The sequence below is a fragment of the Cydia splendana genome, chromosome Z (assembly GCF_910591565.1).
Source record: "Cydia splendana chromosome Z, ilCydSple1.2, whole genome shotgun sequence".
Taxonomy (NCBI): Eukaryota; Metazoa; Arthropoda; class Insecta; order Lepidoptera; family Tortricidae; genus Cydia; species Cydia splendana.
Window position 1 is genome coordinate 6,116,152 of NC_085987.1, and position 17,827 is coordinate 6,133,978.

The 17,827-nt window shown below is 39.1% G+C and overlaps 2 protein-coding genes across 4 annotated transcripts; both read right to left on the bottom strand.

Moving 5' to 3' along the window:
• Positions 1-258: 258 nt before the first annotated feature.
• LOC134804293 (CIMIP2 protein CG18335-like) lies at positions 259-17,520 on the bottom strand. 2 transcript variants are annotated; one of them, XM_063777296.1, is made up of 8 exons: positions 17,326-17,520; positions 11,834-11,972; positions 11,211-11,307; positions 10,182-10,357; positions 9,850-10,009; positions 9,281-9,419; positions 2,261-2,359; positions 259-409 (listed from the first exon to the last, which is right to left on the bottom strand). In XM_063777296.1, the coding sequence occupies exons 1-8, from the start codon at positions 17,373-17,375 to the stop codon at positions 340-342; spliced, it is 930 nt and encodes a 309-aa protein (XP_063633366.1). In that variant the 5' UTR covers positions 17,376-17,520; the 3' UTR covers positions 259-339. The 2 variants fall into 2 exon arrangements, with proteins under 2 accessions (XP_063633366.1, XP_063633367.1); XM_063777297.1 differs by lacking the exons at positions 9,850-10,009; positions 10,182-10,357 and having other exon boundaries at positions 305-409; positions 17,326-17,518.
• On the bottom strand, positions 3,774-9,137 carry LOC134804277 (elongator complex protein 3). Of its 2 annotated transcripts, none has more exons than XM_063777270.1 (7): positions 8,456-9,137; positions 7,632-7,796; positions 7,013-7,127; positions 6,388-6,638; positions 5,022-5,187; positions 4,453-4,665; positions 3,774-4,003 (listed from the first exon to the last, which is right to left on the bottom strand). In XM_063777270.1, the coding sequence occupies exons 1-7, from the start codon at positions 9,016-9,018 to the stop codon at positions 3,812-3,814; spliced, it is 1,665 nt and encodes a 554-aa protein (XP_063633340.1). In that variant the 5' UTR covers positions 9,019-9,137; the 3' UTR covers positions 3,774-3,811. The 2 variants fall into 2 exon arrangements, with proteins under 2 accessions (XP_063633340.1, XP_063633339.1); XM_063777269.1 differs by having other exon boundaries at positions 6,388-6,634; positions 7,009-7,127; positions 8,456-9,135.
• Positions 17,521-17,827: the final 307 nt, after the last annotated feature.

The following is a 17,827-nucleotide window of genomic DNA, read 5'->3' on the forward strand; positions in this document are numbered from 1 at the left end:
TGCATCACCTGAATCACCTCTCAACAAAGATTCGATAGCCACGACCACGACCAGTGAAACCTGTCGAAACGTCGGTAAATAAAGGTAATAAAATGATAGATTCATCCAATGATGGAATGATTGATGGTAGATTCATCTCATATCATCTAGATTAACTGTCAATTATTTGGAGAGTTGACCATTTCAGCTACTTGCAGCAATGTTTCGAACCAAACTCCTACAAGTACATAAAATAACAAATAAATCACTCGCATTAAAAACATTTACATCATTTTAATTCCGTTTCAAAAACAAGCACATTCAATTTTCGTCTTTAATCCTTTCGCCTAAGCTTCACAATCAAGATTGGAAGTTGCCGCGGAGCCAGCGTTTCGCGTCGCGAGTATCATTCCCGTACGTCTTGCCAAATCTAGAAATCAATATCAATGTTGTTTTATGAGTAGACCTTTGCAGCCGTCCTGGGTAAGTAAATAAATGCAATGCACAGAAACGTAGGTAAAAAACGTAGCTATGTAAAGCCCCTTTTACATGCATTAGTGAAGTTTTCGGATCTTAGACGTGCAATATTTGAAAGGCGAGAGCACACCGGCTGCGTGTGCGTAGATGGGCACGTACATACATGTGCGCTAAATTGTTGAGGCCGTGCACGCAAGCGGTGTGCCGTCTCTCAAAAGGGTCTGTATATTACAACGCGCACGTGTACGTCTAAATACACACACGCATCCGGTGTGCACACTTGCACAGGCCTGAAATCTGTAATCAAATAAACATTCTAATTTTAGTAAACTGTTGGTGGCAAATTAACACTCATTATGAGAATGAGATAAGTGGAGTCTCACGAATCGCTATCATATCAGCTCAACGATGAAGAATTTCAAGTCAAATAATTTGGGACCTTCTTAAAAAATAAATACTTAAATGTCCCTAAAGGTCAGAAAAGTTTAAAGACGACTGTTGTAAACTTTCAACAAAAAAATATCGTACCGTGACAATCGGTACATCTGATACCCGTTTAGTGTGATATTTATTATACCTACAATCAAACAAATCTTAGTTAAAACTGAAGTATTTCACAAAAAAAAATATTAGATACCTATACACAAAGCAATCCCCGTGGACACACTAGGTACATTTTTAATTAGATGTATAAAAATATACAGGAAAGGTTCTCTACAACTGAAAATAATGCGATGCCACAGAAACACAATCGGGTCAAACTTATATCCTCCTAACCTAAGGCCCAGTGTTGGCCGAAAGTTAATGCAAATTGAAAATGCTGGCCATTAACCATTATAAACTGAATCGTAAACTGTAATCGTCCGTTACGGTTTAAGGTTCAATTTACAATGGTTAATGGCCAACATTTTCAATTCGCATTAACTTTCGGCCAACACTGCTAAGGCCCAGCCGTAGAAATGAATAATGCAAAATTTGCCACAGAAATTTTCAACCTTTAGTGTATGTAGGAAATAGAGTTGATATTGCGTTGTTTAAAAACTGAACGAAACAAAGCAAAAGCAATTCTGTTGCAATCGAATATGATTAAATTTTCATTGAACTGAATAAGTACTATAGGTAGGACCTTGGGCCTTAGGAGGATAAAACCATTTTACGTGGCAAAATCAAACTAAAAACTATAGGTATAATGCGTAAAGGTCGGACTAAGATAACTCTGCATTAAACTATACAAAGTGTGGAATTATCAACGTCAACTTTCTGTGAAAACAGTCAAACATAATATTTAGTGACACACATTTTTATTGTTGACTGTACTTTTCCTCATTTTGCAATTATGTAAGTCCTCAAGACCTTTCTAATGAGCCCAAACTCGATGGTTTTGTTTTTCCATCGAGGAGTTGCTTTGATTACAGCTTCATTTTAGCATACATTATTGCATTGCAATCGTAATGACGGAAGTACTTCAAATTTCAACCGAGTTCTTAGAGCATTTAGTAACTGGAGACGTCAGGGCTGTCATTTTCTGTACAAAACACTCTGCCAATTTTTGCGGGGGAGGGGACGTCAAATGTATTGCTATTTCTACATGATTTGTACGTAACGTACAAATAGCCATGTCAGTCCATGCAAAAGTTTGCACAATTGTGCAAGGTTTTCGGCATAAGTGTAAGCTCTTAAAGGCGGCTCCAGTTATTAAATGCTCTAAGACTGAGTTAGACACCGGGAAGTGGTTCTACAAGGTGACCACACTTTGACACGTGAAAGTCGATGCAGAGTTAGCTTAGACCGAGAGTATTATTACCTGAACAGGCACCCAGGCACGTGCCCGGCGTAGTTCGGTATCATGCCGACGTGCTTGTGATAGATCTCGGTGGGGTTGATGGAGAGAGGAGGGTCAGGCCTGGAAGGATAGGATACAATAGGAATGTTAGGATAGGGTCACAAAACAGAAAAAAAAACGTTTTCTTTCTGTGGTTAGGACAGAATAGGCAACAAGGCTAGGATCTGGATCCTAGCCTGGATCAGGGGGCCGATTTTTGAAATTCGACTGCTCGATTTCGTGTATTTCGTTGAATAATATTTCCACTACTAGGCATTTAAATTCTACTAATAGAATTGAAAACGAGTGGTCAATACCACTCGATTCCAAATTTCTATCGCTCGTATTTCAAAAATTAGCATTTCGCCGTTTTCCACGAGTTTTCCACCGATTTTCGAGTGACGAAATCGAGCGATCGAATTTCAAAAATCGTTCCCCAGTACTTGCACATGAGACCAAGAACCTTAATTCAAAGACGTTACGTATGTAAAATGACGCCAAGCTTCACAAGCTTTCGTCCCTTAGGGTGGTATTCCACCTGTCCAATTTCGTTGTCCAATATGTATTTGCGTCTCACATTTTGCTTAGTGAGAGTGACATTGGACCAAGATATCGGACTTCGAGTATGCCAAATAGTCCACCATTTGTTTTTAGGGTTCCGTACCTCAAAAGGAAAAAACGGAACCCTTATAGGATCACTCGTGCGTCTGTCTGTCTGTCCGTCTGTCATAGCCTGTTTTCTCGGAAACTACTGGACCAATTAAGTTGAAATTTGGTACACATATGTAAATTAGTGACCCAAATATGGACATATTTTTTTTATAATTTTAAAATACATAGGTTCGAAGTTATTTAAGAAAATTGCCTAAAAATGACCATCCCCCCCCCTTTATCTCCGAAACTACTGGGTCTAAATTTTTGAAAAAAATACACAAAATAGTTCTTTACCTATAGATGACAGGAAAACCTATTAGAAATGTGCAGTCAAGCGTGAGTCGGACTTATGTACGGAACCCTGGAAACGCGAGTCCGACTCGCACTTGGCCGGTTTTTTATCAAAGCGTGCGGCGCAGTGACCATAAAAAGCGCTTAAACAATTCGCTGTGCCACAAATTGAACAATTGCTTAAAACGCCTAAAGTATACTAATACTAATTCATTTCATACTTTACTCTAACATTTTGCTACATTACTTAGATAGGTATATTCAATGTAGGTACTGACTGTCACTGTCAAATGAAATGTTAAATATATTTGACATTTACTCTAAAACTAAAAATAAATTAAACACGGTACACTTTATTCAAAGCGACTTGACCATATATCTTGGCGTTATATATTATGTAGTTACGTGTGGCCACGCCCGTTATGTCCGCCATCTTACCTTACTACTTATGTATTCAAAATGGCGTTCAACAAATGAATTATCGCAGCTGAAATAAAAGGCTTTTATTCTAAGTTAAACTCATGTCTTTAACAGAATATTTTATATCAGACATAGAAAAATGAAAGACGATTTGTCAGTATGTTTTATTCAAAGCAGCTTGACCATATAAGGCCCCTCGAGCTTGTAACCGATCTTGGCGTAGTAGTTGCGCGTGCCCACGCCCGATATGACGGCCATTTTGTCAGAGCCGTGCTCTTCGCGCGCGATACGCTCCGCCTCCTCCATGAAGAGCATTCCGAAACCTTGGTGCTGGAATTTGGTTGGGTCGCGGGCGTTTACCTGAAAAATGATAATGGTGTTTACAAAGGTGTTTAGACTATTGTGAGTACAATCATAGACAAAGGAATACTAAGGCACATAAGAATGCTGCTCAATGTCAAGTGCTGCAGTAGTATGGTAACGAGTTAAAGCGCTAATATTTGACAATCGAGTTACCACAAAACCTTTATGCACCAAACAAGCGCTACTTCAGTTGTAGGTATTCTACACACTAAAATGACAGTTTGATTGCCAATCTACTACCAAACGCTGCCATCATTTTAGTACAAAACCATAGCTTGTACTAAAATTATTGCAGCTCCGGGCGGCAAGCGTCACTGTCTCATTTAGCAACCCTAATTGGAAAACTTGGTCCGAATCCTGGTAAGCGAAGGACGTCTCTCAATCTGTTGGTTATTTTAGTTATTATTTGTGTATGGACACAAAAATATGTATATAGAAGAACTCACCGGCACAACGCTGCCATACACGTGCAACTCCCTAACCACACTGCACTGCTTGAAGTCCGCGCCGGGTCCGGGCTTCAGCTCAGGACGGTAAGTGTCACTGGCACATTTCCTGAGCCTCAGCAACCCTACTAGGATGTCTTGGTCCGGGTCCTCGTACGCGAGGAACGTCTCCCAACCGCCGTTAGCGACGTAATCGCGACGGATAAGCTCCACCTTGAAAGTACATCATGATTAATTTTCTCAAACCAAAAAGAACGTGTGAAGTACCAACCTAATGCAAAATATTGTCGCAGTAAATTTGACAACTTGAGGAATATTATAACCGGTGCGGCGAAGCGCTTGTGAGAGCTGAAGGATCTTTTAATGAAGGTGGATATCCCATCTAACCCATCACTTAAGGCAGGAGATACTAATCTTGAATGGCGTTACATTAGTTTTGCATCTACCTGCAGAAAGAGACAGGTTCCAAAATACTTAGATGCACCATCCACATTGATTTAAAGGTTTTCGTCCGAGCCCTCAGAAGTTAAACCAAACTAATACAAAATTAAACGCAGAGTGACACATACCTCATAAGGCCGCACTCGGTTGTGTATCTCCTGTATGCCGACCTCCCTGGTGCGGACGTCGCGACAGTCCGTGCCCAGGTCTGCCATGCGAGCAAGTGCTAGCTCTCTTAAATTGCCGTGTTCTACGCCGCTAGAGACTAATGGCATCGGGATGTCGCGTTGCACCCTGTAAACACATTAAAATAATTGATGTCGGGATCCTTTCCTTACCTATCGTTTCGGAATTAGGTATAATAAGACAGTATGGTAGCTGGCAGGCATTAGCGCTAGTCACAATTATAATTAAACGCGCAAGATTGAGATTTCGTAAGATTGCAAGACTTTGCATTCAAAAAATACAAATATCTATATATAATCCAGTAACTTTGTCGAATTTTGTAACCTGGCTCTTTTGCGTCAAATCCGGTAGTTCTGATTTTTTGCAGACTTGTTTATGATGTCGGCCCAATGAATAATCCAAGTTTGTGACCTCGAGCGCCGAACGCAACTTTGTCAAAAATCTAATAAACCGCAATTTTTTTTAATTTGGGCGATTATAACCCTGAAGTACTAGTTTTTGATAGTAACTTCCTAGGGCATTTTTAAAGTAGACTAAATTTGCTACAATAAGACACTAGAATTGTCTCTGTACATCTAATATTTTCCGAGATAAAGCCTTTCGAAAAAAATCAGAACTACCGGATTTGACGCAAACGCAAAATGTATAATTTTACTGTATTAATATATATATTAGATGATAAGAAAAACATTTAAATTTGCTTGCTTATATGTAGACCCCACTATCGGAGGTGCAAATTGGTAGCTGTCAAGTTCTTAGGGATGGGTAAACATTAATTTGAAATGTCGATTATTATAGCTATATGTCGATATTTTTTCTTTACCATAATGAGAGTCTAAGACTTTAATTAAACGTGTTTATTTTATAAAACAGGGTCCGCCTAAAGCAAAGGAGGTGCAAAGAAAGACATTTTTTTACGCGTTTAGCGTTTTGAATGAAATTATTCTTAATCTTTTACGATTCCTATATATTTTGCACTTTTGGTCAAAAATTTTCTGTCTTTATTGCACCTCCTTTGCTTTAGGCCGACCCTGTTTTATAAAATAAACACGTTTAATTAAAGTCTTAGACTCTCATTATGGTAAAGAAAAAATATTGACATATAGCTACGAGTATAATTATCGACATTACAAATTAATGTTTACCCATCCCTAAGAACTTGACAGCTACCAATTTGCACCTCCGATAGCGGGGTCTAAAGTTATATTTTTTATCACTGTTACATACATGTCATTTGGTACTATTTCCCCAAATTGTTGCGATCATTTGACTTTAAACCCCACCCATTAAGTAGAAAAACACAATCACCTGTAAACCCTAGTCCAAGGAGGCACCAACGCCAGAATCTTGGCAATCAGATCAACCAAAGTCGAAGGCGGGTAACTCCTGTACCGCCCTGTCTTCCACAGCTCGTACAGGCCGGTTCCTCTGATGACCAGAGTTGGGTAGATCTTTAGGCCATCTGCCCTGAATGCGGGGTTCTCGAAGAACTCAATGAATTGTTCGACGTCACGTTCGAAATCCACGTTGGGAAGGTCTGGCATCATGTGGACGACTATCTGTAAATATAATGATGTTTTAATTCCTCTAGCTGAATTTGTGTGGTGAATAATGAATAGGAAGGAATGTTTAAGTTTACAAAAACTTGTCCTAAATTTCTTAGGCATATTGCTTTTGTCCTAAGCAGACAAAATGATGTACAGACGCTTTTATTCGCAAAAACGTTATGTTGCCTGCTTAGCTAGTTACTTGTGCTGCTCACTGTACCATGTCTCTAAATTCAATTCTCCTATTATATACAATGTGAATTATACACAATATGTATATAACCTTATCAGAACTCACGCAGGATTATATTATAATGTAACTCTGTGAGATATGATATGAATATGTGATCACTGATCACATGTTGGATGGGATTAAATAGACTTGCCTTGTAACCAGCATCTTTAGCCAAGTTGAAGTTCTCACAGACAGCCTTCACAGTGTGTCCTCTGTTGGTGTCTCTGGCTATATCCTCATACACAGACTGCACACCTATTTCCAACCTGTTATAACATTTAAACAAGTATTATGGATGGTTTCAGAGCTATCTCTTATTGTATACCACTGGTTTTAGGAATGGGAGCATTACTACGAATTGTGTCGCTTAGCTTCAAACTCAGGTAAATCCATTCGGCCCTCTCAGCAAATATCTACCCTATTACCTTTTCTTAATACCAAAATCGCATAATCTGACAGATGGATTTACCCGAGTTTGAAGTTAAGAAACTCAATGATGGTGTAAACTGGGAGCAAATACTGTTTCTTACAGAAAACTGTAGCCTGCGAAGGCAAAGCTCAATACACGTTCTACAGATTGAGCCTGCTCTATACCAAACTAGGTTAACGGAATACTTACAGGCCGCTTTGGTTGTCTATCCATCTGTTATTGAAGATAACTTCAGGATAATGTGATATTCAGAAAAACTAAAGAGATTAGTTTATGCAAAAAGGCTGCCATACAATAAAACTTTAAAAGATAAATAAGTTTAATTTTAAGTCCTTGGTACCTGGTACACCCATAGTTGAGCATGTCACTCATATGCCTCTGCAAACAATAATCCGGTCTAGTCTCAATAGTGATTCCGATGCACTTGGTCTTGGCCCTCTCCGAATATTTTACGGCCTCAGCAACACAACTTGATGTGTGACCGGAGAGGGCATCATGGAGATTCCTGAAACGATACATGGTAGTGAAGCAAAACAATGTATATCAAATAATCAGTACACCTTATAAAACAAAGTCCCCTGCCTCATCTGTCTGATTGTGTGTATGTATGTTCACGATAAACTTGAAAATGAGTGGGTTTTTTTTCATTTTTGGTTTTCATCTATCAAGAGTGATTCTTGAGGAAGGTTTAGGTGTATAATTTGTTAAGGTTTTGTGTAAGCTGTACGAAGCCGGTAATAAATTTGGAATATTCTGCATGAGGTGACACTGGCAAGATAGGGAAAAGGTTCCGGCCCTTGAAAACCTGACTGTCTATCAGTGCAAAGTTAAGAGGCTCAACTGCAGGAGAGCTAAATTAGGCACTGACATTAAACTGCAACTCTGTTGGTGGTGGTGGTGGATTCATTGAAGAAACAAAACTGTTTTGTTTACTTGTGACTCGCCCCGGCTTTACATGGGTTAGAACAACCTTAACAAATTATACTCCTAAACCTTCCTCAAGAATCACTCTACTGATAGGTAAAGAGCGCATGAAAATCTGTTCCGTACTTTTTGCGTTTATCGCAAACATACAGGCATTCAGACAAAGAGATGCGGAGGATGACATTGTTATATAAAATTGTATTGATTTGTATTGCACTATGTTGGTTTCGTAAAACTTACCTAATAAAGTAGTCCCTGTAGTCCTCCGGCAAGCTCATGAAGGTGCCGCCCATAACGATGAACTCCACCTTATCCACACTGTGCCCGAGTTGCTTCAGTTGCTCCACGCGATGGCGGGTCTGCAAGTACGGGTTGTAGCGCGCCCGGATCGCGCGCATCGACGTCGGCTCGTACCCCGTGTAGCTCTGCGTCGAGTACTCGAAGTCCGAGTCCGGCCCGCCCGGGCAGTACACGCAAATGTTCCCCGTGAAGTTTATGTGCGGACATCTGTGAGGCTTACACATCACCGCGACCACCGCGATCCCTGACGCCGTGCGTATAGGCTTAGCCTTCAATTTAGGCACCAATATACTCTTAGAATCTGCCGGCACCGCCGCTATGATATCCACCAAACGAGGAGACGTCCCTAGACCGTATTTCGAAGAAATACGCGTCTTCATCTTGTTTAGGTTAACGTCTTTCCCTTGACGATGAGCGACCAACAACTCTTGTATGATCTCTGATATCACTATCACCATTTTCTCCTCTTTAGAGAGATTTGGTAAGAGTTTCTTTTTAGCCATTTTTAAGACTATTTAATATTGCACGGGTAAAGGGTAATAAATAGCGTTGCGCGTGTGATAAACTAAATTCGTCACTTTGACAATGACAGTCCATAAATCTATACTCTATGGTCTACACGTATTCAACTTGCTACTGTAAAAAATAACTCGATGTTGCTAGAGTTTACAACTTAAATTCAGAATCGATTATTCTGATATAATCGATACCGGTAAATAGATGACCACAATCAAATGCAACATCAAAAATTATATTGAAACTTACTTGACTACATTTACAGGCGCCCACTCGGTACTCTGCCTTCGCCTGTAGTTAGACGAAAAGTCACAGAGTGCAGAGTTAGTTAGTTTCTTTGAGCTCTCGCCAAATCGCTGGAATCCGTACGGTACATGACCCGCGAAACCTATAAATTTAATGTCATTAATATTATTTCGTAAACCATATTATAAACAAATTACTTGTTATGCAATTTAACGCCGTGTCCATGTCGTAACTTACGGGCTGACTGTGCAGGATTAAAACCCCATATTTGGGATCTTACAAAAGAAGAGTGAATTTTTGAGTAACTCATCGAGAAATACCAAAATATAAATTTAACGGTTGCTAAAACTAAAATAACTAATAACAATCTAAATGCCAAAATGACAAGACCACAAAAAAAAATGGCCAGATACTTTATTTCATGTTAAAACAAAAAAAGTTTACATTATATACCGAACTTGGAGGAGATCAGTTATGCATAAATTTCTTGAATGGTTATCATCATATCCTAAGTCTTCGTTGGATGAGGATAAAAAATCTTTATTGGATTGGATTACAAATCACTATTTTACCTTTCTTAATAAATTTGTCTGGTCCATCTTCCATGAAATAGGGACTGATTGAGTGCGATGCCGGTGATAATTTTGCTTCATCCATAGGTAAATTCCGTAGTATACCAGCACATTCTGGCCTGACTGCCACCAAAGGCAGTTTGAATTCAGCCGTCGCCGACTGAGAGAAGAAAATAATTATAAACTTCATTTGTAAACTCTCCCGTACAAATAAATTGGCTTCCTTCCATCCATTTTACAATCTGGCATGCTTCGTCTTCTATTCATTCTCTTCCGTCTTCACACATTTATCACCTGCATTCTGCATTTAGGGCATTATATTCTTCACTTACGAATCTGTCGACTAGGTTCCAGGGTGTGCCTTTGCCTGCCTGTAGGTCAAGGACTCTATCAAGTTGGTTTGCCGCCGCGCGTGAGTTGAGCTGTTGCCTTTGGAACTCGGAGAGTGCCTCCGTTGCGAGCACGGTGTAACGTTGGCCGAAATGCGCATTTAACCGAGGTAGAAAGCCTGGTGGATTATATCATTTTTACCCCCAATCCGTACTCATAAAAAACAACGTAAAACTAAAATACCGTTGCCAAACTATTGAAAAATACCGTCGTGTTTTGTTGATAATCACAGATGAAATTCACTTTGCGTTGTTAGTATGATTCTTACAAAGTCCGTTTCCAAACAACAATTTCAAAAGGTCTGCTGCGTTTTCAAAATCAAACAGAATCGTAACCTTCCCTTGCTAACAGCACGCATGTCTTAGTGACACATCTACATAGACACACAATTCCAGTGCTTAATCACAGCATATTAAATCTTACAATAGCGTAAACTTTAAGGAAAAGTTGAGTACCTATATAGGTATTTGGCCGTCCTATAAGTAAACGACCGTTCCAACCGGTCCAGATCCAGATGGTTGTGCTGACTCAGAACCAGCGATGAATCACTGCCCACTATTTATTTGCATGGTACAGTTTTACACAATGCCTCGGAAAGGCTCTACACATAGATCATTTACAAAGTAGAAGGAGCGTTGACGCTTTTCGAGTCATGTAGCGCTCCCATACTAATTCAGTAGGTATAAAAGCGCATCCACTCATATCTTTTACGTGTAGGTACATATGTATTATGTTATCTATTTTCTTGCTCCCGTTAATAGATACGCGTCGTAATTAAAACGAATAATAACTACAAATTTTCTTTATTTTTAAGACGTCGACATATTTTCGCGCTACGTCCCTCTGTCTGTACCCTATTGGATAGAATGGATAGGAATATCAGGTTCAGAGACTAGAAGCGTTTTGTGGGTTCAACCTGACTGGCATGGCGAAAAAGAAATGTTTAAAAAAAAATGTCAGATGTCACTCACCTTCGTACCCTGGTATCATCGGATGCTTATACACCGGATCACCATTTCGAAACCTCGCGTTGACAATATCCACGTCAGTCTGTGCTGGCCGGAATACCTGGTGACACATCGGGCTAATATATTAGCAGTCTCATGCCTTATATAGCATAGAGATATTAGACATGAAAGAACAGAGCATATTGCACATGTTTATATACGACTGAAGGCAATATAGCTTGGAGCAGAGAGTACTTAGGTATTATAGTTAAAAAAATGCTTGAAATGAAATCTGATTCGGAACAGTAAGGATGCCTTTCCACTACGGAAGAGATGAGAGGAGACCTGCGGGAATCAACTAATTAATAGCATTCGTTGTAATCCACATCTCTTTTCCGCTTCGCTGGAGTGTGCGCTGGACAGTGGAAGGGCAGCCTAAGTGTAAAGTTCTAAACAACCATATTTTCTATCCGAAACATCTACTAAAACCAAATAGAATCCTCATTTTATATAGGAACGCAATCATATCAGCAACCAACATTTTTGAAACGGCTTTCAGCATTCCTTTTCTCTCCTTCCAGTATTCCTTTTCTCTCTTTCCGGAAAGTAACTAAATGCGAGAAAAAGAGAAAGGCGTAAGTTCTCACTTGAAAGTCATCAGCTGTCCTGTCGGATAACACGAGCCTCTCCGAGTGCTGCACGTTCGGGTCCAGAAGGATCTTGTGTGTGGTGGAGCCATAGGTGTCGCCGATGCGGTACTTGTATTCTGGACAGTGCCCTGTGTATCTGTCGAGCAGACGATTACGTCAGTATAAAAGTTACTCATTAGCTCATTACCATCGTCCACAGTGACAATTCGTAAACCTAGATACCGTCAACGGCGGTGAATAGGGTCAGGGATAAAAACTGGGAATTACGTTTACCTCATAATTTGTCTCGGTCAACATCTAGTAAGTGTCTGTATATTTGAGGGCGTTGAAAAATATTTCAGTTACCAAGAATTATGAGAGTCATAACATAACTAGGGAGCACAATCAATCGAGGAAATCAAACAATAATATTGGTGTAATCCACATGTCTTCTGCGTTCCGCTGGATTACAATATATGTCATTGGTTGATTCTTGCACGTTTCTCATCTCCGCTAATCTTCGCCCCAGTGGAAAGGCAGCCCATGGCGAGGGTGACGAATGCGTTTTAGTAAACATAAAAAGTACATAGGATACTACCATTTTAGGTAGGTACCTACCCCTCTTTTACCTCAGCACAGTGCGAGTGCTAGAAAAACATACATTAATAACTAACTTGGCTCGCTTATATCACGACAGACTTAGATTTTCAACGGGTCATATACTGTATTTGCTTTTACTACACTAAAAAACACGACTTTATTTATGTTTTTATGCAAAAGAGATCTACGTAATAACCGGAGCAGAACTGGAGCATCCAAAATTCATTTTTATGCAACGTGATATTGTAAAGAATAGACAGATTTGTATTTGAGCAGCGTGAACGGTGGGACCAATCTTTAGGAACAACGCTGTTGTTGTAGGCTGGCAAACAGGGTTGGCATGAAGACTAGAGTAAGACTAAGAAAAGTCTGCAATGATTTCGATAGCATACGCAGTGCAAGTGTTATTTACCGTCACTACACCTTATAAAGTCCTCCGCCGCGTCTGTATGTTTGTGTGTTAGTTTGTATGTTCGCGGTAAACTCAAAAACTACTGAACGCATTTTAATATTTTTCATACGGTTTTCACCTATCAATAGAGTGATTCTTGAGGAAAGTTTAGGTGTATAATTTGTTAACCCGTGCGAAGCCGGTGCGGGTCGCTAGTACATCATAATTTCATAGACGTTTGACGTTTAAAATAATATTTGCACAGTGTATGTACCTAATACCTATCTATCATGAAATCGTTGTAGACTTGTCTTGTTCTAACTCTAGTTTAATGGCCTCTCTAAACGTCACTTCACGCATACACCGCTAAACGATTTAGATGAAATTTGGTGAAGACAGTTTGCGGCCCAGGGAATAGTTTTTATCAATCATCATCATCAATCCACGCAGCCGAAGTCGCGGGTAGAAGCTAATGTAAAATAATAGTACAGAAACCATTATAGGTTTCAAGCCCCAGGTACTTATACTTAAAATGCGGTAGGTATAGGTATTTCTCAAAACTGTTGAATTGCCGTTTACAGTAATAAATACAGATTAAATTGGCAGCCCTATTCTTAAACCTAAAAGCGATTACGGCTGCAAATAAATAAAGTTACTCAATTCTGTACCTCTGTCTGTGCACATAATACCGTGCCATACCAAATTGTTCCCTATGGTCCGTTAACAACATATATAACTCTTTACAACGACAAAGTACTAACGCTTCGCTAACTTTGCAAGCTCTTGTTGTACTTAATCACTGTAATGTTATTGGAAAAAATACTTTATTACGGTTTTGTAAAGTCGATTTTGAAATGCCGGCGTTGTAAGTGGTTGCGAAAGTTACGTTTGGTTTATAAATGGTACATCACCATACCCAAGTAGCATTGCAAGCTGTATATAAGCTGTATTAAAGTTTATTTGTATACTATAAGCTGTACAGTTAGGCTGTACAAAGCAGGGGCGTATTTACCCTAGGGCCAAGGGGGCCATGGCCCGGGGCGGCAGGCCGCGGGGGGGCGGCGAAGCCGCCCCCTCGCGGCTTTTTCTGGGCGCCTTTTATAATCAAACTTAGCTATATTTTTTATTATATTTTAATTGACATTTAAATTAATAAACAAACGAACGCTTCAACAATAAACGCTTCAATATCTACCAACAAGTACCTAAATTAAGCAACATTTTCGTTCAAGAAGTATAAGTACGGCGCAGTGCCGGATTTACCACTAGGCTGAGTAGGCTGAAGCCTAGTGCGGCAGATTTTAGGGGGCGGCAAATTTGGGTCACAAAATTTTTTTATTTGGTGTTCAGATAGGGTAGACCAGAATTTTGTCGCACCCCTATTTATTTGTAAAATTTAAATAACAAGCATTATTTGTCGATTTTGCCGCCCTCTGTCATGTCAAGACCCTTTATATTGAGACAGACAGACGGCCGGACGGACAACAAAGTGATCCTATATGGGTTCCGTATTTTTCTTTTTGAAGTAAGGAACCCTAAAAATTTTCCTACTATTTTCTCGAAAAAATTTCGCGCTCGCTACGCTCGCGTTTTCACTTACGTACCTACATTATTTGTGACCCATCTGACTACATTGGGCGGTTCTTGTGTCTTCGTGGTATTGAATCTCACTAAATTGTTCCGATCCAATGCCGAAACCAGTATAGATAGAGTGCTCTCGATATCAGATACAAATACAATACTTTTCATGTCTTTCCAGCACCACAGAATGAGGGATAATGGCACGGCCTGTGTAATACGCATCCCTACTACTGTCGTCTGCATAGCAATGATTATCATTGATATGCAGCAATGACAGCACAGAACCTAGTGCAACGCCAGCGATAATGTCCACACAATCGGAGCAGCTTCCGGCTCATATGCGTCTACCGGAAAAAAAGCTAGCGATCCATTTGTATAACATAGTCCCTCGAGCAGACTCGATGCCAGACCCGACCGAACTCCTTAGCTATATCCAGCCTGACTGCCAATGCCTCACCTTGATTCTCAATGGCCAAAATCCAGCAGTACCCACCGGTCACCGATCAGATCAGGCAAATATAACGAGGTCGCATCTTCATTGAGTCACAAAAACGGCCCATATAAATCTGTATCTAGAATAGTGACATTAGTGACGTCACCTTTCTGCACTCAAAAGAATAAAAAATTATCTACGTACGACTATCAGCGAAGAGCGCGGGAATAGCTTAGCTCTTCTTAATATAGAAGCTGAGCTGACAAACGTTTTAAATTACGACAGCGTCATTGATGATTTTGTCAACCAATTTGTACATAGGAAAACAATGTAAATGCCTATGTGAGTAAATGGTAAATGTTTAGTTTTTATTAATTTCACACCTCAAAGGCAATTGTTGCAGGTTTTTTTTCTTAAATAAAATACTTTATCGTCACTGATGAAGGGGGGCGGCAAATCAAAATGGCCCGGGGCGCCAAATTTGTAAATACGCCTCTGGTACAAAGGCTGTATAAGCGCTTATACAGCCCTTATAAGTAAAAAAAGGGCCCAAATTATACAGCCTTTGGCGTTATTAGAGCTGTAGAGTAGCTGTATAAGCAATATATAAGCTGCATAATAGCTGCATTACAGCTATATTTCGGTGTAACAGGAAACCTTAACACTACAGATAATCTCTTATAAAGTACGATATAAGAATATAAGTTTTAAATGAGTTATAAGAAAGAATTACAAGAGAATAATAATCATTTAAGAAACTAAAATGTCTTAATCTTGTTCATTCGTAATATAGTAATGGCGACAATAAAGTGTTATAGTGGATGGTAAAAGTAAAAGTAAATATTATACAGGACTTGAATGGAATATTACATTATTGGTAAGTGCGGATTATTATTTATTGTGAACCTGTGTATCTTTTCTGGCAAAATTTTTACGCGCCTGCAAAATAACAAAGAGAAACCATAAGAAAAATATCAAAAATCGGTAAAGTTACTGTTTGTTTTTAAGGTTAGAGTATCAAAAATATTTATAAATATTAATTCTAAGGCTAAACCATTTATTTTAGCTGGTAATCATAACACGGCGTTAGTCTGCTTAATATTTGCAAGTATTTCTTTAATTATAATTACAAATACGTTTTTTTTTTATTGTAAAATGGCGACAATTTTTAAACAGCCTACAGGATAGTTGGAGAGCATTATAATCTTAGTAGCTGTGCTGTGTAATAAATGGAGTGTCTTTTACAGCTTTTGTAATTAAAACAGCTTTATAATAGAATACTTGTATTCGTTTGGCTGTATTTCGGTTCTCCGTACATAACAAATAAAAAACCTGTAGTGTAACTGTCATATATTCCTTTAGCTTTATAATACACTTATTTTCAGAAATCAATACACTACTATACTTATACGAGTGTAAAATTACGCCAAAAGATTGTTATAAGCGACTCTATCAGTAATACAGAAAAAAGCTGTACTATAGCTGCCATTTATTCATTTGGTTTTATAATACCCTTACAGACAGAAGTTATACAACTACTATTCTTATAGGAGAGTAAGATTACGCCATAAGAAATAGCTTTACATTTGTACAGCTACAAGTGCCAAGTGATACTACAATACAGCCTGTATACAGCTTTTACGATAAAATTAGCTTGTAGTGTTTCACAACACTTAATGTTTTAAAACGGAGTTGACAGATACTTTTGTACAGCTAAAAGTGCCAAGTGTTACTACAATACAGCCTGTATACAGCTTTTACGATAGAATTAGCTTGTAGTCTCTCACAACACTTTTAGTTTTATAGTAGATTTTTTATATTCTGATAAAGCACCCCATGCTTCCGCAGAATCCTTTATAATGATTTTATACAGCTTGAGCTGTATAATGTCTGTAAAGTACCTTTTATACAGCTTAAATCTTTTCTGACACTCTTATACGTCCCTTAAATCATTCTAAGTTCTTAATTGGCTGCTATATTGATGTTGCCGACACTTCCATGCTACTTGGGTAACGAGTAGAAGTGAAGTATGGTAAGTAATCCGTTACGTCACTGGCGCCTCGCTTCTGTTTTGCTTATGAAAGGTTGCAAACAAGCATCTGTCATTTTCATTTCAAGCATGTGTCTGTGTGCAAGATCGGAGGCCAGACAGAAGGTGTGGAGACACCTGGACTATACCCGCGAAAATCGAAGTTCGCAAATTGCGGGCATTTTTCTCTGTCACTCTAATTACGCCTTCATTGGAGTAAAAGAGAAAGATCCCCGCAATTTCCGAATTTCAGTTTTCGCGGTAGCCCCTCTGATGCTCTGCTGCGGCTCCGAATACCTAAGGCTGCCTTTCTACTGATGAGAGGAATTAACCAATAGCATTGGTTATAATCCAGCGGAGCGGAGAAGAGATGTGGATAACCAATGCTGTGGGTTGATTCCTCTCCTCTTCGCTTGTCTCCGCCCCTGTGGCAAGGCAGCCTAACGCATTGTGAATAATTTGAAATGAATTCTCACCCTGGGATGTAGTGGGGTTGCGCGATGCTCACTAAATCCAACGCTGCCATTTTTTACTTAAGATTTACCAGCAACCCCGCAAACCTATACCTACTTAAACTAAAACCATGGATATTTGTGACATAAATATATTAAAACTGGAATTTTGATAAAACTGAGATGTTTAATTTTGAAGCCGTGATTTTTGACGCATATTTGGCAGTTTTGACGCAACATCGTCTTTACCCGAGGAGGTTTTATTAAGCCAAAATATACTTTTTAATCTGTACTTATATATAAGTAGTTCGTTTTTTTTAGAGCATTAGATTTATTTCGACTATAAGGGGTCATCCATTAATTACGTCACACGTTTAGGGGGAGGGAGGGGGTCAAGAAAATGTGACATATTGTGACATGGGGGAGGGGGGAGACACAAACTTTGTGACGTCACTTTAACTTCATCAGTAACCGATTTTTTTTTTTAAATTATTTTATTAGCTGTACATTTAAATAACAAGTTTTT